This window comes from Tachyglossus aculeatus, chromosome 6, assembly GCF_015852505.1.
Source record: "Tachyglossus aculeatus isolate mTacAcu1 chromosome 6, mTacAcu1.pri, whole genome shotgun sequence".
In the NCBI taxonomy this organism is placed as follows: Eukaryota; Metazoa; Chordata; class Mammalia; order Monotremata; family Tachyglossidae; genus Tachyglossus; species Tachyglossus aculeatus.
The window spans coordinates 40107994-40132193 of record NC_052071.1 but is presented as its reverse complement, the minus strand read 5'-3'; the positions used below and the strand labels follow the sequence as shown (position 1 = coordinate 40132193).

The window sequence follows — 24200 nt, the reverse complement described above, 5'->3', positions numbered from 1 at the left end:
ATGGAGTAGCACTTGAGAGGAGGGTGGAGATTTCATCTGAAGATACTGCTGGGACGGTTGGGAGAGTAACGGAGAGGGTTGAGAGCAGGGGGGTTGGAGAAGGGGGAGGAGTGACTTTGGGGAGCTCAGACCAGATCGTTGTGGGTGAAGGATGGAGGAGAGGGAGGAAAAGGGTGTCTGAGAAGGGAGTTAAATGTACAGAAGAGCTGATGGGGATGATGGGCATGGGTGTCAATAAGGGAGGAGAAATAGTTTTGCCTGGCAGAGGAGAGGGCAGAGTTAAGGCAGGAAAGGATAAACTTGAAGTGAACAAGGTTGGTTAGCACTGTACTCTGCACTAGGGTAGATATAAAAAAATCAAGTCCCACATGGGCTCACAGTCTAAGTAGGAGGGAGAATGGGTATTGAATCCCCTTTTGAGAATAAGGAACTTTATTCAAGACAAGCACAGAGAAGTTTAGTGATTTGCCAAGTGTCACCCACCAGACAAATGGAGAAGCTAGGATTAGAAAACACGTCCAAAGTAGTTCAGCTAATAACCCACTGAGAGGCTAGATAAAGAAAAATGTGTTCCCATTCAATGAAATCTATCAGTGCAGTCAGAGCCAGAGTAGAGTCTTCCTCCCCTCCACGCCCCCCAAAAAAATCCCAACATCGAACTCATTTTTAGTTTAGGAGGGGATAAGATTGCTGATTAGAAAAATCATCTCTCCCTCTGTCTTTATGACCTTAGTTTCTGCAATGAGGGCATCTGCTCCAGCAGCAGATGTAACCATCAATTCTCAAAAGCATTAAAAACACTGGATTTAGGAAAATTCATCCTCCATCTCAAAGATGGAGAATCCGTTCAAGTTTAACTTAGAAGGCTGAGAAGGGTTCTAGGATGTTCACTCTTCAAGCAAATTTTGCAGCTCTTTCCCCATCACTGGATAGAGATTCAGCCTATTTTGATTATCCATGAAAAGCAAAAGGCTAAATTAAGATAACTTCTTTGGCACCAATTTCCTTCAGAACTTTGAGTCCTGTAGGCTACCCAGAGGTACCACTTTCCTAGCAGGGGATTTCCTCATTTGGAAGAAAGAAAATAAAAACAGGAGCAAACAGTAGTTCATTTATTCAATCGTATTTATTGGGTGCTTATTGTGTGCAGAGCACTGTACTAACCGCTTGACTACTAAGCACTGTGCTAAGCGCTTGTAGTGAGAATTGAAGTTCCACCAACTACAAAAAAAGCAGAGAACTCACTTGCCTTTCCTGATCAACAAAAGCTAATTCCACCCTAATTTGAACTGCCTTCAGTAACCTCATTACCTCAGACTAGAGACCAGGTTATCCACAGAACCCAGCTCTGAGGAATACACAGTTTTGTGTTGGGTGGCTCCTAGAAATTATACCATCTGCTCCTTGCCAGATGATGGCTAATGAGCAGGAATCATGGGGAACACACCACATAATTCCCATCCAGCCCCCTTAGAGTCAGGACTCACTGGGTTTGTACTTTCTTAAATTCAAGCTCTCTTTCCTTTGTCTTGGTTCCACAGGTAAGAGAAAATGAATAAACTGAAAGGAACCAACTACACTGAGGTCACAGAATTCATCCTAGTTGGACTTTCCAATCAGCCCAAAAGTCAAATCATTTTCTTCTGTATCTTCCTCCATCTCTATCTGGGAACCATAATGGGAAATATCTTCATCATCATGGTAGTGTGGAAAGAGCCTCGTCTTCATACCCCAATGTATTTCTTCCTCTGTAATCTGTCCTTTCTTGACCTGTGTTCCACCACCACCACTGTGCCTCCCACCCTTGTCAACTGCCTGAGAGACTGCCCCACTATCCCCTACAATGACTGTTTCGCTCAAATGACCATCTCCATCTTTTGGAGCATCACCGAGTGCTGCCTATTGGCCGTCATGGCTTACGACCGATTAATCGCCATATCAAACCCCTTGGGTTATACGCTGATCATGACACTGAAGGTTTGTTTCCAGATTGCCACTACCATGTGGATAAGTAACTTCCTGCTGGCCCTACTTACTGTGGTCACCATACCGGTTCGATTTTGTGCAGGCCACAATGTAGTGAACCATTTTGTATGTGAAGTGGAAGCCGTCTTAAAGCTGGTCTGCTCTGACACCACTGTCAGTGAGATCCTGATGTGGATAGGCGCGATCTTCATCTTGCTCCTCCCCTTTCTGTTCATCCTCTTCTCTTATATCCGGATTGTGGTGGCCATATTGAAAATCCGCTCCACAGCTGGGCGGGGGAAGGCTTTCTCCACCTGTGGATCGCACCTGACTGTGGTGACCATCTACTACGGGACCCTCATCTCCATGTATCTCAAACCTCAGAACAAAGACAGTAAGGACCAGGACAAAATCATCTCTACATTTTATCTAACAGTGATCCCCATGATGAACCCTCTCATTTATACACTGAGAAACAAGGATATGATAGCAGCCTTGAGAAAGGCAGCTGGGAAAACCAAGCAAGTTAGTCTCTCGGTGTGAATTCTGTGACGTGTAATTTTGAGTTGAGGCTGACTTGAGAAACAGGTATAATTCAGTACAGGAGAGAAATGAACTAGAATTGATCCATAAGGGCATTTGGAGGGCTCCCACTCTAAGTCTGGCTCCTCCGCTTGCTGTGGGGCCTTGTGCAAGTACCTGAATTCATCTGTGCCTCAGTTTCCTTATCTGTAAAATGGGGATTCCATACCTATTCTCTGTCCTTCTTAGACTGTGAGCCCAGTGTTGGACAGAGTCTTGATTACTCCGGTGCTTAGTACACTACTTGGCCCATAAGCGTGTAACAAATACAATTATTACGATGAAATGATATATTATAAATGACATAGTTATATTAATGTAACTGAGCTACATTAATGTAATGTACATTAATACATTAATACATTAATGTACATTAATGTAACTGAGCTCAGTCAGACTGAGCCCCTTCTTTCCTCTCCCCCTCGTCCCCCTCTCCATCCCCCCATCTTACCTCCTTCCCTTCCCCACAGCACCTGTATATATGTATATATGGTTGTACATATTTATTACTCTATTTATTTATTTATTTTACTTGTACATTTCTATCCTACTTATTTTATTTTGTTGGTATGTTTGGTTCTGTTCTCTGTCTCCCCCTTTAGACTGTGAGCCCACTGTTGGGCAGGGACTGTCTCTATGTGATGCCAATTTGTACTTCCCAAGCGCTTAGTACAGTGCTCTGCACATAGTAAGCGCTCAATAAATACGATTGATTGATTGATTGATTAATGTCTCTCTCCCACTCTGGAATGTAAGCTTGCTCCAAGCAGGCAACGTTCTGCCAACTGTGTTGCATCAGTGTGGCTCAGTGGAAAGAGCCCGGGCTTTGGAGTCAGAGGTCATGGGTTCAAATCCCTGCTCCGCCAACTGTCAGCTGTGTGACGTTGGGCAAGTCACTTCACTTCTCTGTGCCTCAGTACCCTCATCTGTAAAATGGGGATTAAGACTGTGAGCCCCACGTGGTGGGACAACCTGATCACCTTATATCCCCCTAGCATTTAGAACAGTGCTTTGCACATAGTAAGCGCTTAACAAATATCATCATTATTATTATCGTATGCTCCCAAGCACTTAGCCCACAGTGCTCAACCTATAGTAAGTGCTTCAATACCACTTCTGTTATTCTTCCCAGTGTAGGGAGGGGTTGGGCAGAGGAGGACAGGAAGCGGGGATATTGTCTGTGTGTCTGTGCGTGTGAGTTTTCACTCAGCATGGAACAGCAGAAGCATGAGACCTAGCAAAAGCAGAGACACCTAGTGAGTTGGAGAGAGTGCCCTACACCTGGACAGAAAGGAACAGGGTAACTGAGGGCTACCTCCGTTCCCTGGAGCCCACTAGCCCCCTCCCTCTGCCTCTTTGTTTTTCCTCAAAATTCTCCTCTATTCCTAGTCTCCAGCAGACCAGGGGCTTCCCGAGCTGGAACTTGTCTAGAGCCCAGTGGCCGAGCTCTCTTGAAAATAGAAAGATGGAGTAATTCTCCCCTTGTGGGGGGGCCCCCTAGGATGGAGGAGCAGATCTTATAATTCCTCTGAATAGGGGAATTAGAGAAGCTGACCCCAAAGAAGGGAAACTCACAAAGGCTGGATGGTTACACACAGATCTAAATATGAGGGACCTGACTAGCAAGAAGAAAAGTGACATTTTATTTCCCTTCAAGGCCCTACTGAGAGCTCACCTCCTCCAGGAGGTCTTTCCAGACTGAGCCCCCTCCTTCCTCTCTCCCTCGTTCCCCCCTCCATCCCCCCGTCTTCTCCTCCTCCCTCCTTCCCATCCCCACTGCACCTGTATATATGTATATATGTTTGTACGTATTTACTACTCTATTTATTTATTTATTTATTTTACTTGTACATATCTACTCTATTTACTTTATTTTGTTAATATGCTTGGTTTTGTTCTCTGTCTCCCCCATCTAGACTGTGAGCCCACTGTTGGGTAGGGACTGTCTCTATATGTCGCCAACTTGCACTTCCCAAGCGCTTAGTACAGTGCTCTGCACACAGTAAGCACTCAATAAATACAATTGATTGATTGATTGATTGATTGGTTGATTGATTTCAGAGATAATCTCTCGGCTGAATCCTCTCAGGTTTACCAAGTCCAAAGAATTAGGCGTTTTCACCCATTAAATCTTTCAGGATCTGGAGTAGGTTGGTGGGGAAGGTGGGAAGGGGAGACAACCAAGTGTAAACCCAATCATATTTGCTCTCAGCTTCAGTCCAAGGGAAACCCACTGCAACTGGGAGAAGAATGCTGAAGTCATCTTGGTCTAGGCCAGGTCCCCTCCCACCCCTTCACTGCTGCATGAAGCTCTCCAACTGTTCTTGCAGGGAGTTGAGCTGTGGAGAGATAGATGCACAAAGGAAACAGGTGGCATTTCTGCAGGCCCTCTGGTACCTGATTTGGGGGGGGGAAAAATCTACTCCAGCAGGTAACTTCTCCACTAGACCTACATTTCATCCCAACTGCAAGCCTAGGGCCAGTCTTCTGTGACTTATCCAGTGGTTCTTTGCAGTTTGGAGTGTGGTTGGGGGCGACAAAGGGCCATCCTGAAGGTAGCCAGCCAAGGGGTCAGGTTTTATTCCAGGGAGGCAGAATGGAAAGAGGGAGAGTCAAAAGACTCAGATTCTAGTCAATCAATCAATCAATCAATCAATCGTATTTATTGAGCACTTACTGTGTGTAGAGCACTGTACTAAGTGCTTGGGAAGTACAAGTTGGCAACATATAGAGACAGTCCCTCCCCAACAGTGGGCTCACAGTCTAAAAGGGGCAGACAGAAAACAAAACTAAACATACTAACAAAATAAAATAAATAGAATAGATATGTACAAGTAAACTAAATAGAGTAATAAATATGTACAAACATATATACATACATACAGGTGCTGTGGGGAAGGGAAGGAGGTAAGATGGGGGGATGGAGAAGAGGACGAGTGGGAGAGGAAGGAAGGGGCTCAGTCCCAGTTCTACAGCGTGACGGTGCAAGGAGCTGAGGGAACTGAGGCACAGAGACATCGGTTGAGAGCCCTGCTCCCCGGCTTTAGTTCTGTTCCAGTGAGGTCCTTGGATTAACCCCAGGATTCCCATTCGATAGTCTTCAGCGTGGTAACCTCCTCTCCCCAGCTCTGAGCCTCAGAGCCACCCTTCGCTCCCTCCCCGAGGACCCTCAACCCCCATTTTCTCACATCATCCGAGAGGCACTACTCTGGCGGAGGACGAGGTGCACGCGGAGTTTCCCACGGAGACATGGCCTCAGCTTCATGACATTTCACCCCTTCCTGGCTCTGCACTTACTTCTCAGGCTGGGTCTTCCCCTTCCTCCCCGCCCTCTGCCAGTAGGAGTTGGCATTTGTCTCAAAGAGATGAAGGAAATGCAACACCCAGAATGAGAGCGAGTCAGTCCGACGGAATGGAGGAAGGGTCAGGAAACTCGGCTCCGGAGATGGTCTGAAAACCGACTAGGCCGAGGCTCACTCTGCCTGAGAACCTCATTGTATCAATATAATTATAATTATTAATCGTATTTATTGAGCGCTTACTATGTTAGGAAAATACAATATAATATCAAACACATTCCCTGCCCACAATGAGCTCACATTGGCCCCATCCCCTCCGAGGTCCCTAACATCAGCCCCTCTTCACTGCGCCCTTTGGTGGATGCTTTAATCTTTTTTATTGTAATAATGATAATAATAATAGTACTTGTTAATCACTTCTTATGTGACAAGTTAATCAGGTCAGTCACAGTCCTTGTCCCACATGGGGCTCACAGTCTTAGCCTCATTTTACAGATGAGGTAACTGAGGCATAGAGAAGTTCAGTGCTCTGCACACAGTAAGTGCTCAATAAATACGATTGATTAATTGATTGATTGATTGATTGATTCAGTGACTTGCCCAAGGTCACATAGCAGACACATAGTGATGGAGTTGGAATTAGGACCCAGGCCCTTCTCACTACTAGGCCCGTGTACTATCCACTAAACCATCCCCCCACTGCCCCCACCTCTGCCCTACCTCCTTCCCCTCCCCACAGTACTTGTACATATTTGTGCAGATTTATTACTGTATTAATTTTACTTGTACATATTTACTATTCTATTTATTTTGTTAATGACATGCATATAGCTGAAATTCTATTTATTCTGACAGTTTTGACACCTGTCTACAACTTTTGTTTTGTTGTGTGTTTCACCCTTCTAGACTGTGAGCCAGTTGTTGAGTAGGGACTGTTTCTACATGTTGCCGACTTGTACTTCCCAAGCGCTTAGTTCAGAGCTCTGCACTCTGTAAGAACTCAGTAAATATGCTTGAATGAATGAATATCATCATCAACATTTATTGAGCGCTTGCCAAGGGGAACACTGTACTAAGCGCTTGGGAGAGTACAATACCTCTTCTCTGCACCCTGAACTCGCCCCGTCCCCCTTCTGCTGTTGAATATGCTTGAATGAATGAATACCATCATCATCGTCAACATTTATTGAGCGCTTGCCGTGGGGAACACTGTACTAAGCGCCTGGGAGAGTACAATACCTCTTCTCTGCACCCTGAACTCGTCCCTGTCCCCGTTCTGCTGGTGACTCTTATTCCCTTTTTGCTCGGTCCAGTCTATGCCCCAGACCTCTTGGCTGACACTGTGGCTGGGAAAAACCTGGGAGGTAGGGAAGGGATGGACTAGGGAGCGACAGTAGAGATGGGGGGTGTTTTACAGGGACAGAGGAGGAAGGGAGGGAGGGAGGAAGGGAGCTCTCACTGCTCCCTCTGCACCCCTGCCTCACCCCAAACCAGCTGACTGACAATCCACCCGAAATGTCCATTCTTAAAACAACAGTGTGCTCTAATGGAAAGAGCAAGGGGCTGGGAATAAGGGGACCTGGGTTCTAATCCCAGATCTGTCACTTGTTTGCGGTGACCTTGGACAATTCATTTCACTTCTCTGGGCCTCAGTTTCCTCATCTGTAAAATGATGATTCAATATAACTTAGTCTATGAGCCCTGTGGTGGATATGGATTAAGTCAGATTTTCTGAGGTTTTTTTTTGGGGGGGGGGGGGGTGTCGGGGGGAGAGGTTTGGTATTTGTTAAGCACTTACTATGTGCTAGGCACCGTTCAAAACGCTGGGGTAGACAAAAGCTAGTCAGGTTGGATCCGGTCCATATCCCACATGGGGCTTACAGTATTAATCCCCATTTTACAAATGAGGTAACTGCAGCCAGGAGAAGAAAAGTGACTTGCCCAAGGTCCCACTGCAGACAAGTGGCAGAGTGGAGATTGGAACCCAGATCGTCCTGGCTCCCAGGTCTGTGCTTTATCCACCAGGCTACATTCCTTCTCAAGTCTGATCAGAGTACTATATGGTTAGCCTACATCTACCTCGGGGTTTAGAGCAGTGCTTGGCACAGGGTAAGCGTTTAACAAATTCTAGCACTGTCATAATTATTATTAAGGAGGTCACCCTTCCCCGGGGATAGAGCTGGGTTCCAGGAGGAGGAAAGTGGGGTGTCGGTTGGTAGCCCTTGGCTGCCCTTCATCTCAGCCTAACCTCCAGGAAAAGGGGTACGGAAGGCAAAGGGGCAAAAAAGAGAAGGGGATGAGGAGAATGGTCGGGCCCTCATCACTCACTAACCAAATGCCTTGGGCGTCAAAGAAGCTGCAAAAAAACTAGCTTGGATTCGTCTCTACCTGTTCTGGGAGAAGATGAGGTGCAGTCAGGAATCCCAGGGAAGTTGTGGGGGATGCAATATAGCCTGGGGAGAAAAACTGATTTTCTTTCATTTATGACTCTGCCTCAACCCTGTCCCGGCCCCCAGAGCAGCAGACATTACCCAGAATCCACAATCAGGGATGCTTTTTATTTTTATACATTTATATATTGCTTGCACAGATTCTATTTGCTGTCTCATGTTATATATTTTTTTCATTTTACTCTAACAATTTTAATGAGCAGGTATGCAGCACAAGCAAGGAATGCTTAATTGAACTTCAGCCAGGAAGCCGACAGAAGCTACTAGAATTTCAGAGGAAATCAATCTTATTTAATCAATCGTATTTATTGACCACTTACTTTCTGCAGAGCATCTTACAAAGCACTTGGGAGAGAACAGTACAACTGAATTAGCACACATGTTCCCTGTCCATAACGAGCTCACAGTCTCCCTTTCAAATGAAAAATTCCTTGTCAGAATCCTATATCAATTCATTAAGCGCTTAGTAAAGTTCTCTGCAAACAGTATGCGCTCAATAAATATGATTGATGATTAAAAGTATTTATTGTATACAATAGAGTCGGAAAACATGATTCCTGCCCTCGAGAAGCTTCCACTCTAGAAGGGGAGATATGCCTACAATTAGCTGCCCTGTGCAGTTCACACTAAATAATGGAGTTCACGTGCGTTATTATTGCAAGAATGCATGCCAAGTCCTCTTATAGATTTTTATTTTACCATGGCAAAATTCACCTTTAATTTGAAGAGTTCTGGATAATAAGCCATCTATAAGATTATTGAAGACAGACCTTTTTTAGAACCCCTGAGAAATTAATGACATGAGCTTATATTTTTCACTTAGTTATTAACCTTTTAAAAATTCATTTGCATTACAGCGATTAATTTTCCCATTTTGATATATATTCTTAAGGAGCTTATAAATATTCCAGGCTGGAAAACAAACCCAAAGTATTCCTATCACATTAAAACTGAAAACTGTGGAGTCAAGCCATACACAATTCTGCTCACTATTACTGTTTCTCAGAGTTTCTCACACCCCTGACTTTTAGCATATAGGATAACGTTAAATTACAACAAAAGAAATCTCTTACTTAGGTGATAATCACTTCGCTAATATAACTGGGAATAGGTTAGAACTCCTAAACTACCCTTCTTCACAGGTACGTTTAGGAAGAGTCATGTCTTCTGCCATGGAAATACCCTACTTTTCTCTCCTTGGTGTTTTTTTGGGGGGTTTTGTTAAGCACTTTTACCATGTGTCAGGCACTGTGCTAAGCGCTGGAGTAGATACAAATTAATCATGGTCACAGTCCCTGTCCCACATGGGGCTCACATTCTTAATCAGCTTGGGTAACTGGAAAGAGCCCGGGCTTGGAAGTCAGAGGTCATGGGTTCTAATCCCTGCTCTACCACTTGTAAGTTGTGTGACTTTGGGCAAGTCACTTCACTTCTCTGTGCCTCAGTTTCCTCATCTGTAAAATGGGGATTAAAACTGTGAGCCCCACATGGTTCAACCGTGATTACCTTGTATCCCCCCTACCCAGCGCTTAGAACAGTGCTTGGCATGTAGTAAGTGCTTAACAAATACTATCATTATTATTATTATTATTAATCCCCATTTTACAAATGAGGTAATTGAGGCCCAGAGAACTTAAGTTCCTTGCTCAAGGACACACAGCAAACAAGTGGCAGAGCCAAATCAGAACCCAGGTCCTTCTGACTCTCAGGCCTGTGCTCTGTCCACTAAGCCATGTTACATCTCTTCCCTAAAAATTCCCAACCTGTGCTTTTTGAGTTCTTTTCCTTCTAGTGATCCTAATTTCAGATCATGCACTTTTCAGACATGAGTGGGGGGGTCTCCCTTCCCCTTCACCCCATCCCCAGGTACCCCCAAATCTAATGCTACCTCCCAACTCCCTAGCCTGCTTCTGATTTCTGGATCAGTCACCCTGTATTGTCTTTTAAGCCTGCTACCCCTCTACAAGCTCCTTAAGAGCCTTTATATACAGTTCTCTTCAGTGCCTCCTTCACTTCGCAATTCCTCAAGCCGTAGATAGTGGGGTTCAGCATGGAGATGACTGTCGTGTAAATTTCAGAGACCACTAAATCCTGATCCAGGAAGTAGCTCGAGGTAGGTCGTTGGTAGATGAATATGTGTCCCATAAAATTAGCTGACAACACCCAGGTGTGAGGCACAAGTAGAGAAGCTCTTGAGTTTCCTGTCAGGGGAACAGATCTGCAGGATGGTGATGATGGTGAATAGGTAGGAGATCAGCACTATCGGCAGAGAACTTACTAGAATAAACCCTCCAAAAGCAGAGAACAAGATCTCACAGGTACAGGTATCGGGGCAGGACAGAGCCTGCTTTGTTAGGTCCTTCACTATTTCCATCATCACAGTCTGGCCAAAACTTGGAGGGCAATTGTGCATTCTGGCCATACTCAGTGTGCTGGGGTTCAGTGTGGGTGAGAAAATAGATCCAACCTCTATAATTACTGAACCAGCATCAGCAGCTCTAACTACTTCTTCCTTTGGCAGGCAATGATAGAAGCAGCGTGGCTCAGTGGAAAGAGCATTGGCTTTGGAGTCAGAGGTCATGGGTTCAAATCCCAGCTCTGCCACTTGTCAGCTCTGTGACTTCGGGGAAGTCACTTAACTTCTCTGTGTCTCAGTTACCTCATTTGTAAAATGAGGATTAAGACAGTGAGTCCAACGTGGGACAACCTGATTACCTTGTATCTACACCATTTCTTAGAACAGTGTTTGGCACACAGTAAGTGCTTAACAATAATACTACTAACAATAATGAAGGCATGTATCAAGCGCTGATACAATCTGATCACCTTGTAACCTCCCCAGCACTTAGAACAGTGCTTTGCACATAGTAAGTGCAAAATAAATGCCATAATTATTATTATTATTATTATTATTATCATTCTTAAGCACTTACTGTTTGCCAAACACTGTTCTAAGAAATAGGGTAGATACAAGGTAATCAGGTTGTCCCACATGGATCACGGTCTTAATCCCCATTTCACAGGTGAGGTAACTGAGGCCAAGAGAAGTTAAGGAACTTGGCCAAAGTCACACAGCTGACAAGTGGCAGAGCTGGGATTAGAACCCAGGAGCTCTGACTCCCAAGTCTGTCCTCTTTCCACTAAACCAGGCAGGTAACAGTGAGGAAACTCGATAACATGGGGGTGGATGACTGGCTGAGCATTTTAACTGGTGCCCTTCCAACCAAGCAGCACAGCCAGCCCCCAGACAGCTCAGAATTAGCTACTTCCAGAACCAGGTCCCCAATACTTCCTTGACACTAGAGTGAATGTGGAGTGGCCTGCTACAACTAGCCGCAGTGGTGAATCACCTGGTAAGTATATGCATGACTCTCAAGTTTGAGGGGGTGGGGGGTGAGTGTGTGTATGGAGGTGTGGGTGTGGGGGTGTGTAAGAAGCAGTGTGGCTTAGTGGAAAGAGGATGGGGCTGAGAATCAGGAGACCTGGGTTCTAATCCCAGTCTGCTACTTCTCTGTTGTGTGACGCTGGGCAACTCACTTAACTTCTCTGTACCTCAGGTTCCTCATCTGTAGAATGCGGATTCATTTCCCATTCTCCTTCTCAATTAGTCTGTGAGCCCCATGTGGGACAGGGACTCTGTCCAACCAGATTATCTTGGATCCATTCCCCTACATGACTAATAGTAAGTGCTTACCAACTAAGATCTGCCAGGTGTAGCTTAGAGAAGGAATAGACTTCTTTGTCATTCAGGACACACTGACAAGTGACCTCTGACCTTTGACCCCAATCCGAAGAACCGATTGAGAATATTTCAAAGGGGATGAGCATATTGAATGTGGGGCGGTCTCAGGAGGTGGGACGAGACTTCTCAGAGCCACTTGGATTGTGAACTTCAAGTCGGGCTCAGTGAGACGGTGCCCATGATTGAGGAGGGTTTTGGTGTTGCAAAGATTGTCACGTGACCACTCCCATCTAGTCACTGCATTCTTTTCCTTGGTGCTTTATTTTGGGGACTCCATCCAGTGCTTGACACCATGTAAGCACTTAACTAATATGATGATGCTGTTAATAATAATAATGCCCCCAGCAGCAGCAGTCCCTCCCGGAACAGGGGCAGGGCTGCTTTCTCTTTCCGATTGTCCTACTGTTACCACCGCTCACCCAGGAATCTTTCTGCCCAGCTACAGTCTGGCTCTGTCTAAGCAACACAAAGGTAAATTAAGACTTTGAGTCCTCCAGCTTTGTTATCCACTACGATCAACTTTACTGGATAATAACTCAAGTTCTACATCTTTGGGTAGCCCAGCAAAAGGAAATAAAAGGGCTTTCCTCAAACTTTAAAATCTTCATTAATCTCAAAGCTCATTTCTGATTTCCCTCTCCTAGTTTTCAAAAATAACTTGGGAATTCTGAAGGGACTTGAATGCCGGAGCTTGAGGGACTGTGGGACTCTGCCAGACTTTATTTTGTGATCCACTCCCATCATCACAGTAGAGTGAAATTGGTGGTCTTCTGGCTTTTTAGGTCTTTAAAGACTTTCCTCTCCCAATCCTCATCCCCTGTAAAATCTCTGCTCCCTTTCCAGCCCCATACTCCAAATGAAAAATTGTCTCCATAGGCTCAGACCGTTATTGAAAACTTATTTTCTAACTATAGCTCACGTAAATCTACACCCTCCCTTGCGTCTAGTAACCAAGTGAGTCTCTGTAAACAGTTTCACTTGCACATAACAGAGACTCATTACAAGAGGGAAAAAAAGACTCTGCTTGGCTTTAATGATCTGCAACTGAAAAAAGGTATCTTTTCCTCAGAGGGCACGTCAACACATTGCTGGTCCCTTCAATCCACTTCCCATTGGTGGAATTTCACTGCCTATTAGGGATATGATCCCTGGAGTCTTCTTGAAATATTTAATGTCTTCCTGTTCTTGGTAGTGGTCTGAATATCAGGGATATGCAGGTTTTTCTCTCAAGGTGAGTCCAAGAACCACTATTGTATCCCTCTTGCCAGTTGATCTAAGCTATATCATAGTAAATCATCTTTGTTGTTTGCCTTGGAGAGTGTAATGTATCAGCCAATCAGAGAGAGCATCTGGCCTCAACTTATTTAATATTTTGAAGGCAAGGTAAGAGACAAGTTTATATTAGCTACCATCCCTTAAAAAAACGGCTTTGGTATGGAGTGTTGAATGTACTGCTTGAATTTCTATCAAATCAGGATTTGATGTACTATTCTAGACTATAAACTCACTGTGAGCAGGAAACGTGTCTGCTAACAGTTGTAATGTACTCTCCCAAGTACTTAGTACGGGCTCAATAAATATCATTGACTGAGTCCCTCTAAGTGCCCTACAAATATGGAGTCAGATTTTAAAATAAGAAAATGGTGTTCCTAATAAGTAGTTTTGTTTCTTAGGGTTAATTCAGAGAGTCAATTACAGGCAAGCAAATTCATCACTGGACATGCAAAGGTGCCTTTTCTCACGTTGGGTTTGTGAGGAATCAAAGGAATACCAATCAATTTGACCACCCTTAAACCAGGCTGGGATGGATGCTTTGGTGACCCATCGTGGAACAAAAGCTATCTGTGGATTTCATTGTTACTTTGAAAGGACTACATTTCCAGCAGGAGTTACCTTGGAAGCTGCAGAATTCAGTGAGTATCTGGTCTCCTTCACAACCTGAAGGCCAATTCCAGGTTTTTGATTATTTTAAAAAAGGACCTAATTCATTTTCTTCCCACCTCTTACATTTTAATTCTATCGTAACCATCGGAAATAAAAAGATCTGTATTATCTTGTATTTCCTACAGTCACCCCTGGAATTCTATTGGGATGACTCACTGGAGGAGAGTCGGTAGCTCCTTTGAAATGAAGGTGATGAGTGCCTGAGAGCTCCAGCTGGTGAAGTCAGACCAAATCTGTAACTTCCCAAATAGGCTCAGCCATCTTCCAAACTTTTGAGATACTCTAACTCCAGGTACACTTTTGCATAAGATTTAAATGTATTTTCTGGCTAAATATCACTTTTGAGAAATGGGATGTTATTTTGTGAGACAACTATGTTGGCTGAGGTTAGAAAGTAGCCTTCTCTTCATGCCCGCCCCCCTCCTGCCCCCAAAAGACTTAGTGAAATTAAGATATTGCATGCATCTTGTATATCTGGGCTTCTAAGTAGTGAAGGAACAGCAAACGCCTTAATAAAATATGGTATTTGTTAAGCACTTACTAAGTGCCAAGCACAGTACTCAGCACTAGGGTATATATAAGAAAATCAAGTCCCACATGGGCTCACAGTCTAAATAGGAGGGAGAAAAGGTATTGAATCCCCTTTTTAAGAATAAGGGACTAAAGCCCAGAGAAGTTTAGTGATTTGTCAAATGTCACCCACCAGACAAGTGGAGAAGCTGGGATTAGCAAACAGGTCCAAAGTAGTTCAGCTAATAACCCACTGAGGGGCTGGATAAAGAAAAATGTATTCCCATTCGATGAAATCTACCAGTGCAATCAGAGCTAGAGAAGAGTCTTCCTCCCCTCCTCGCCCGTGCAAAAAATCCCAACATAGGACTCATTTTTAGTTTAGGAGGGGATGAGACTGCTGATTAGAAAAATCTTTTCTCTCTCTGCCTTTATGACCTTAGTTTCTGCACTGTGGACATCTGCTCCATCAGCCGGTGTAACCATCAATTCTCAAAAGGATTAAAAACACTGCATTTAGGAAGATTCATCCTCCAGAAATGGTCTCAAATATGGAGAATCCATTCAAGTCTAACTTAGAAGACTGAGAAGGATTCTAGGATGTTCACTCCTCAAGCAAATTTTGTCAGCTCCTTTCCCATCACTGGATAGAGATTTGGCTTATTTTGATTATTCATGAAAAGTGAAAGGCTAAATTAAGATAACTCATCTGGCACCAATTTCCTTCAAAACTTTGAATCTTGTAGACTACACAGAGGTGCCACTATCCTAGCAGGGGATTCCCTCATTTGGAATAAAGAAAATAAAAACAGGAGGAAACAGCAGTGACAATTGAAGTTCCACCGACTACAAAAAAAGCAGAGACCTCACTTACCTTTCCTGATCAGGAAAAGCTAATTCCACCCTAATTTGAACTGCCCTCAGTAACCTAATGACCTCAGACTAGAGAAAAGGTCATCCACAGATCCCAGCTCTTAGGAATAAACAGTTCTGTGTTGGGTGCCTCCTGGAAATTATGCCATCTGCTCCTTGCCAGATGATGACTAATTACCAGGAATCCTGGGGAAGACACCAACTAACTCCCATCCATCCCCCTTAGAGTCAGAACTCACTGGGCTTGTACTTCCTAAAATTCAAGCTCTCTTTCCTTTGTCTTGGTTCCACAGGAAAGAGAAAATGAATAAACTGAGAGGAACCAACTACACTGAGGTCACAGAATTCATCCTGGTTGGACTTTCCAATCAGCCCAAAAGTCAAATTATTTTCTTCTGTATCTTCCTCCATCTCTATCTGGGAACCATCATGGGAAATATCTTCATCATCACGGTAGTGTGGAAAGAGCCACGTCTTCACACCCCCATGTATTTCTTCCTTTGTAATCTGTCCTTTGTTGACCTGTGTTCCACCACCACCGCGGTGCCTATGATCCTTGTGAACTGCCTGAGAGACTGCCCCACTATCACCTACAATGACTGCTTCACCCAAATGACCATCTCCATCTTCTGGAGCATCGCCGAGTGCTGCCTACTGGCCGTCATGGCTTATGACCGATTCGTCGCCATATCGAGCCCCTTGCATTACACACTGATCATGACAATGAGGGCATGTTTCCAGATTGCTGTTACCATGTGGATAAGTAGCTTCCTGCTGGCCCTACTTCCTGTGATCACCATGCCGGCCCAGTTTTGTGCAGGGCACAATGTAGTGAACCATTTTGTATGTGAAGTGGAAGCCGTCTTAAAGCTGGTCTGCTCAGACACCACTGTCAGTGAGATCCTGATGTGGATAATCACATTCTTCGTCTTGCCCCTCCCCTTTCTGTTCATCCTCCTCTCTTATATCCGGATCTTGGTGGCCATCTTGAAAATCCGCTCCACAGCTGGGCGGAGGAAAGCTTTCTCCACCTGTGGATCGCACCTGACCGTGGTGACCATCTACTATGGGACCCTCATCTCCATGTACCTCAAACCTCAGAGCAAAGACAGTAAGGACCAGGACAAAATCATCTCTATAATTTATGGAATAGTGATCCCCATGATGAACCCTCTCATTTATACGCTGAAAAATAAGGACATGATAGGAGCCTTGAGAAAGGCAGCTGGGAAAACCAAGCAAGTTAGTCTCTCAGTGTGAATTCTGTGACATGTAATTCTGAGTTGAGGCTGACTTGAGAAACAGGTATAATTCAGTACAGGAGAGAAATGAACTAGAATTGATCCATAAGAGCATTTGGAGGGCTCCCACTCTAAGTCTGGCTCCTCCGCTTGCTGTGGGGGCCTTGTGCAATTACCTGAATTCATCTGTGCCTCAGTTTCCTTATCTGTAAAATGGGGATTCCATACCTACTCTCTGTCCTTCTTAGACTGTGAGCCCAGTGTGGGACAGAGACTTGATTACTCCAGTACATAGTACACTACTTGGCCCATAAACGTGTAACAAATACAATTATTACGATGAAATGATATATTATAAAATGACATAGTTATATTAATGTCTCTCTCCCACTCTGGAATGTAAGCTTATTCTAAGCAGGGAACATGCTGCCAACTGTGTTGCATCATATGCTCCCAAGCACTTAGCCCGCAGTGCTCAACCTATAGTAAGTGCTTCAATACAACTTTTGTTATTCTTCCCAGTGTAAGGAGGGGTTGGGCAGAGGGGAGTTGGGGGCGGGGGGGGGGGGGGGGGGGCGGCGGTGGTAGTCTCTGTGTCTGTGTATGTGTGTTTTCATTCAGCATGGAGCAGCAGAAAAATGAGACCTAGCAAAAGCAGACACCTAGGGAGTTGGAGAGAGTGCCCTACACCTTGACAGAAAGGAACAAGGTAACTGAGGGCTACCTCCTGTCCCTGGAGCCCACTAGCCGCCTCCCTCTGCCTCTTTGTTTTTCCTTAAAATCCTCCTCTATTCCTAGTCCCCAGCAGACTAGGGGCTTCCGGAGCTGGAACCTGTCTAGCGGCCAATGGCCAAGCTCTTTTGAAAATACGAAGATGGGGCAATTCTCCTTTTTTGGGGGGCCCTGAGGAAGGAGGAACAGATCTTATAATGCCCCTGATTAGGGAAATTAGAGAAACTAACTCCAAAGAAGAGAAACTCAGAGATGCTGGAAGTTACCCACAGATCTAAATAGGAAGGACCTGATTAGCGATAAGAACAGTGAAATTTTATTTCAGAGATAATCTCTCAGGTGAGTCCTCTCAGGTTTACCAAGTCCAAAAAATTGGGGGTTTTCCCCCTTTAAATCTCTCAGGATCTGGGGTAGGTTTGTGGGGAAGGTGGGAAAGGGAGACAACGAAGTGTAAACCCAGCCACATTTCCTCTCAGCTTCAGTCCAAGGGACACCCACTACACCAACTAGAAGAAAAACTTTGAAGTCATCTTGGCCTGGGCCAGGGCCACTCCCACCCCTTCAGTGCCCCATGAAGCTCTCCAACTGTTCTTGCAGGGAGTTGAGCTGTGGAGAGATAGATGCACAAAGGAAACAGGTGGCATTTCTGCAGGCCCTCTGGTACCTGATTTGGGGGGGAAAAAATCTACTCCAGCAGGTAACTTCTCCACTAGACCTACATTTCATCCCAACTGCAAGCCTAGGGCCAGTCTTCTGTGACTCATCCAGTGGTTCTTTGCAGTTTGGAGTGTGGATGGGGGTGACAAAGGGCCATCCTGAAGGTATCCAGCCAAGGGGTCAGGTTTTATTCCAGGGAGGCAGAATGGAAAGAGGGAGAGTCAAAAGACTCAGATTCTAGTCCCAGTTCTACAGCGTGACTTGGTGCAAGGCGCTGGGGGAACTGAGGCACAGAGACAGTGATTGAGAGCCCTGCCCCCCGGCTTTAGTTCTGTTCCAGTGAGGTCCTTGGATTAACCCCAGGATTCCCATTCGATAGCCTTCAGCGTGGTAACCTCCTCTCGCCAGCTCTGAGCCTCAGAGCCACCTTCCGCTCCCTTTCCAAGGAACCTCGACCCCCATTTTCTCACATCATCTGAGAGGCACTCCTCTGGCGGGGGATGAGGAGCACGCGGAGTTTCCCACGGAGACATAGCCTCAGCTTCATGACATCTCACCCCTTCCTGGCTCTGCGCTTACTTCTAAGGCTGGGTCTTCCCCTTCCTCCCTTCCCTCTGCCAGTAGGAGTTGGCATTTGTCTCAAAGAGATGAAGGAAATGCAACACCCAGAATGAGAGCGAGTCAGTCCAACGGAATGGAGGAAGGGTCAGGAAACTCGGCTCCGGAGATGGTCTGAAAACCAACTAGTCCGAGGCTCACTCTGCCTGAGAACCTCATTGTATCAATATAATTATATTTATTAATCGTATTTATTGAGCGCTTACTATGTTAGGAAAATACAATATAGCATGAAACACATTCCCTGCCCACAATGAGCTCACATTGGCCCCATCCCCTCCGAGGCCCCTAACATCAGCCCCTCTTCACTGTGCCCTTCGGTGGATGCTTTAATCTTTTTTATTGTAATAATGATAATAGTAATAGTATTTGTTAATCACTTCTTATGTGACAAGTTAATCAGGTCAGACACAGTCCTTGTCCCACATGGGGTTCACAGTCTTAGCCTCATTTCACAGATGAGGTAACTGAGGCACAGAGAAGTTCAGTGCTCTGCACACAGTAAGTGCTCAATAAATACGATTGATTGATTGATTGATTCAGTGACTTGCCCAAGGTCACATAGCAGACACATAGTGATGGAGTTGGAATTAGGACCCAGGCCCTTCTCACTCTCAGGCCCGTGTACTATCCACTAGACCATCCCCCCACCGCCCCCACCTCTGCCCTACCTCCTTCCCCTCCCCACAGCACTTGTACATATTTGTGCAGATTTATTACTGTATTAATTTTACTTGTACATATTTACTATTCTATTTATTTGGTTAATGACATGCATATAGCTGAAATTCTATTTATTCTGACAGTTTTGACACCTGTCTACAACTTTTGTTTTGTTGTGTGTTTCGCCCTTCTAGACTGTGAGCCAGTTGTCGGGTAGGGACTGTTTCTACATGCTGCCGACTTGTACTTCCCAAGCGCTTAGTACAGAGCTCTGCACTCAGTAAGAACTCAATAAATATGCTTGAATGAATGAATATCATTGTCAACATTTATTGAGTACTTGCCAAGGGGAACACTGTGCTAAGTGCTTGGGAGAGTACAATACCTCTTCTCTGCACCCTGAACTCACCCCGTCCCCCTTCTGCTGTTGAATATGCTTGAATGAATGAATACCATCATCATCGTCAACATTTATTGAGCGCTTGCCGTGGGGAACACTGTACTAAGCGCCTGGGAGAGTACAATACCTCTTCTCTGCACCCTGAACTCGTCCCTGTCCCTGTTCTGCTGGTGACTCTTATTCCCTTTTTGCTCGGTCCAGTCTATGCCCCAGACCTCTCGGCTGACACTGTGGCTGGGAAAAACTTGGGGAGTAGGGAAGGGATGGACTAGGGAGCGACAGTAGAGTAGGGGGGTCTTTTACAGGGACAGAGGAGGAAGGGAGGGAGGGAGGAAGGGAGCTCTCACTGCTCCCTCTTCACCCCTGCCTCACCCCAAACCAGCTGACTGAAGATCCACCCGAAATGTCCATTCTTAAAGCAACAGTGTGCTCTAAAGGAAAGAGCAAGGGGCTGGGAATAAAGGGACCTGGGTTCTAATCCCAGATCTGTCACTTGTTGGCGGTGACCTTGGTTAAGTCATTTCACTTTTCTGGGCCTCAGTTTCCTCATCTGTAAAATGATGATTCAATATAGCTTAGTCTATGAGCCCTGTGGTGGATATGGATTGTCAGGTTTTCTGAGGGGTTTTTTTTGGGGGGGGTCGGGGGGAGAGGGTTGGTATTTGTTAAGCACTTACTATGTGCTAGGCACCGTTCAAAATGCTGGGGTAGACAAAAGCTAGTCAGGTCGAATCCGGTCCATATCCCACATGGGACTTACAGTATTAATCTCCATTTTACAAATGAGGTAACTGCAGCCTGGAGAAGTAAAGTGACTTGCCCAGGGTCACACTGCAGACAAGTGGCAGAGTTGAGATTGGAACCCAGATCGTCCTGGCTCCCAGGTCTGTGCTTTATCCACCAGGCTACATTTCTTCTCAAGTCTGATCAGAGTACTATCTGGTTAGTCTATATCTACCTCGGGGTTTAGCACAGTGTTTGGCACAGGGTAAGCATTTAACAAATTCTAGTACTGTCAGTATTATTATTATTAAGGAGGTCACCCTTCCCCGGGGATAGAGCTGGGTTCCAGGTGGAGGAAAGTGGGGTATCAGTTGGTAGCCCTTGGCTGCCCTTCATCTCAGCCTACCTCCAGGAAAAGGGGTACGGAAGGCAAAGGGGCAAAAAAGAGAAGGGGATGAGGAGAATAGCTGGGCCCTCATTACTCACTAACCAAACGCCTCGGGCATCAAAGAAGCTGCATAAAAAGTAGCTTGGATTTGTCTCCACCTGTTCTGGGAGAAGATGAGGTGCAGTCAGGAATCCCAGGGAAGTTGTGGGGGATGCGATGTAGCCTGGGGAGAAAAACTGATTTTCTTTCATTTATGACTTTGCCTCAACCCTGTCCCAGCCCCCAGAGCAGCAGACAATACCCAGAATCCACAATCAGGGATGCTTTTTATTTTTATACATTTATATATTGCTTGCACAGGTTCTATTTGCTGTCTCATGTTATATATTTTTTTTTCCATTTGACTCTAATAATTTTAATGAGCAAGTATGCAGCACAAGCAAGAAATGCTTAATTGAACTTCAGCCAGGAAGCCGACAGAAGCTACTAGAATTTCAGAGGAAATCAATCTTATTTAATCAATCGTATTTATTGACCACTTACTTTCTGCAGAGCATCTTACAAAGCACTTGGGAGAGAACAATGCAACTGAATTAGCACACACGTTCCCTGTCCATAACGAGCTCACAGTCTCCCTTTCAAATGAAAAATTCCTTGTCAGAATCCTATATCAATTCATTAAAAGTATTTATTGTATACAATAGAGTCGGAAAACACGATTCCTGCCCTCGAGAAGCTTCCACTCTAGAAGGGGAGATATGCCTACAGTTAGCTGCCCTGTGCAGTTCACACTAAATAATGGACTTCACGTGCGTTATTATCGCAAGAATGCGTGCCGAGTCCTCTTATAGATTTTTATTTTACCATGGCAAAATTCACCTTTAATTTGAAGAGTTCTGGATAATAAGCCATCTATAAGATTATTGAAGACAGACTTTTTCTAGAACCCCTGAGAAATTAATGACATGAGCTTATATTTTTCACTTAGTTATTAACCTTTTAAAAATTCATTTGCATTACAGCGATTAATTTTCCCATTTTGATATATATTTTTAAGGAGCTTATAAATATTCCAGGCTGGAAAACAAGCCCAAAGTATTCCTATAACATTAAAACTGAAAACTGTGGAGTCAAGCCATACACAATTCTGCTCACTATTACTGTTTCTCAGAGTTTCTCACACCCCTGTCTTTTAGCATATCGGATAACGTTAAATTACAACAAAATAAATCTCTTGCTTAGGTGATAATCACTTCACTAATATAGCTGGGAATAGGTTAGAACTCCTAAACTACCCTTCTTCACAGGTACGTTTAGGAAGAGTCATGTCTTCTGCCATGGAAATACCCTACTTTTCTCTCCTTGGTGTTTTTTGGGGGGGTTTTGTTAAGCACTTTTACCATGTGCCAGGCACCGTGCTAAGCGTTGGAGTAGATACAAATTAATCATGGTCACAGTCCCTGTCCCACATGGGGCTCACAGTCTTAATCAGCTTGGGTCACTGGAAAGAGCCCGGGCTTGGAAGTCAGAGGTCATGGGTTCTAATCCCTGCTCCACCACATGTCAGTTGTGTGACTTTGGGCAAGTCACTCCACTTCTCTGTGCCTCAGTTTCCTCATCTGTAAAATGGGGATTAAAACTGTGAGCCCTACATGGGACAACTTTGATTACCTTGTATCCCCCCTGCCCAGTGCTTAGAACAGTGCTTGGCATGTAGTAAGCATTTAACAAATACCACCATCATTATTATTATTATTACTATTATTATTATTATTAATCCCCATTTTACAAATGAGGTAATTGAGGCCCAGAGAAGTTAAGTTCCTTGCTCAAGGACACACAGCAAACAAGTGGCAGAGCCAAATCAGAACCCAGGTCCTTCTGACTCTCAGGCCTGTGCTCTGTCCACTAAGCCATGTTGCATCTCTTCCCCAAAAATTCCCAACCTGTGCTTTTTGAGTTCATTTTCTTCCAGCTACCATAATTTCAGATCATGCACTTTTCAGACATGAGTGGGGGGGTCTCCCTTCCCCTTCACCCCATCCCCAGGTACGCCCAAAACTAATGCTACCTCCCAACTCCCTAGCCTGCTTCTGATTTCTGGATCAGTCACCCTGTATTGTCTTTGAAGCCTGCTACCCCTCTACAAGCTCCTTAAGAGCCTTTATATACAGTTCTCTTCAGTGCCTCCTTCACTTCGCAAGTCCTCAAGCTGTAGATAGTGGGGTTCAGCATGGGGATGACTGTTGTGTAAATTTCAGGGACCACTAAGTCCTGATCCAGGGAGTAGCTCGAGGTAGGTCATTGGTAGATGAATATAAGTGTCCCATAACATTAGCTGACAACACCCAGATGTGAGGCACAGGTAGAGAAGCTCTTGAGTTTCCTGTCAGGGGAACAGATCTGCAGGATGGTGATGATGATGAATAGGTAGGAGATCAGCACTATCGACAGAGAACTTACTAGAATAAACCCTCCAAAAGCAGAGAACAAGATCTCACAGGTACAGGTATCGGAGCAGGACAGAGCCTGTTTTGTTAGGTCCTACACTATTTCCATCATCACAGTCTGGCCAAAACTTGGAGGGCAATTGTGCATTCTGGCCAAACTCAGTGTGCTTGGGTTTAGTGTGGGTGAGAAAATAGATCCAACCTCTATAATTACTGAACCAGCATCAGCAGCTCTAACTACTCCTTCTTCCTTTGGCAGGCAATGATAGAAGCAGCGTGGCTCAGTGGAAAGAGCATTGGCTTTGGAGTCAGGGGTCATGGGTTCAAATCCCAGCTCCTCCACTTGTCGGCTCTGTGACTTTGGGGAAATTACTTAACTTCTCTGTGCCTCAGTTACCTCATTTATAAAATGAGGATTAAGACTGTGAGCCCAACGTGGGACAATCTTTTTACCTTGTATCTACACCATTTCTTAGAACAGTGTTTGGCACACAGTAAGTGCTTAACAATAATACTACTAACAATAATGAAGGCATGTATTAAGCGCTGATACAACCTGATCACCTTGTAACCTCCCCAGCACTTAGAACAGTGCTTTGCACATAATAAGTGTTAAATAAATGCCATCATTATTATTATTATTATTATTAAGCACTTACTATGTGCCAAACACTGTTCTAAGAAATAGGGTAGATACAAGGTAATCAGGTTGTCCCACATGGATCACTGTCTTAACCACATTTCACAGGTGAGGTAACTTGGCCAAGAGAAGTTAAGCCATTTGGCCAAAGTCACACAGCTGACAAGTGGCAGAGCTGGGATTAGAACCCAGGAGCTCTGACTCCCAAGTCTGTCCTCTTTAAACTAAACCAGGCAGGCAACAGTGAGGAAACTCTATAACATGGGGGTGGATGACTGGCTGAGTATTTTAACTGGTGCCTTTCCCACCAAGCAGCACAGCCA

General features: G+C 44.8%; 2 protein-coding genes across 2 annotated transcripts; both read left to right on the top strand.

The window, feature by feature from the left end:
- Window positions 1-1677: 1677 nt before the first annotated feature.
- Window positions 1678-2508, top strand: LOC119929576 (olfactory receptor 13H1-like). Its single transcript, XM_038747749.1, has one exon. It carries the CDS (start codon window positions 1678-1680, stop codon window positions 2506-2508), a length of 831 nt encoding a protein of 276 aa, XP_038603677.1.
- Window positions 2509-15668: 13160 nt separating this feature from the next.
- On the top strand, window positions 15669-16625 carry LOC119929575 (olfactory receptor 13H1-like). Its single transcript, XM_038747748.1, has one exon. It carries the CDS (start codon window positions 15669-15671, stop codon window positions 16623-16625), a length of 957 nt encoding a protein of 318 aa, XP_038603676.1.
- The last annotated feature ends 7575 nt before the right edge of the window (window positions 16626-24200 follow it).

Excerpts from the sequence above, each read along its gene's own strand:
- LOC119929576 (XM_038747749.1), top strand. The coding sequence starts at position 1,678 with ATGGGAAATATCTTCATCATCATGGTAGTGTGGAAAGAGCCTCGTCTT.
- LOC119929575 (XM_038747748.1), top strand. The coding sequence starts at position 15,669 with ATGAATAAACTGAGAGGAACCAACTACACTGAGGTCACAGAATTCATC.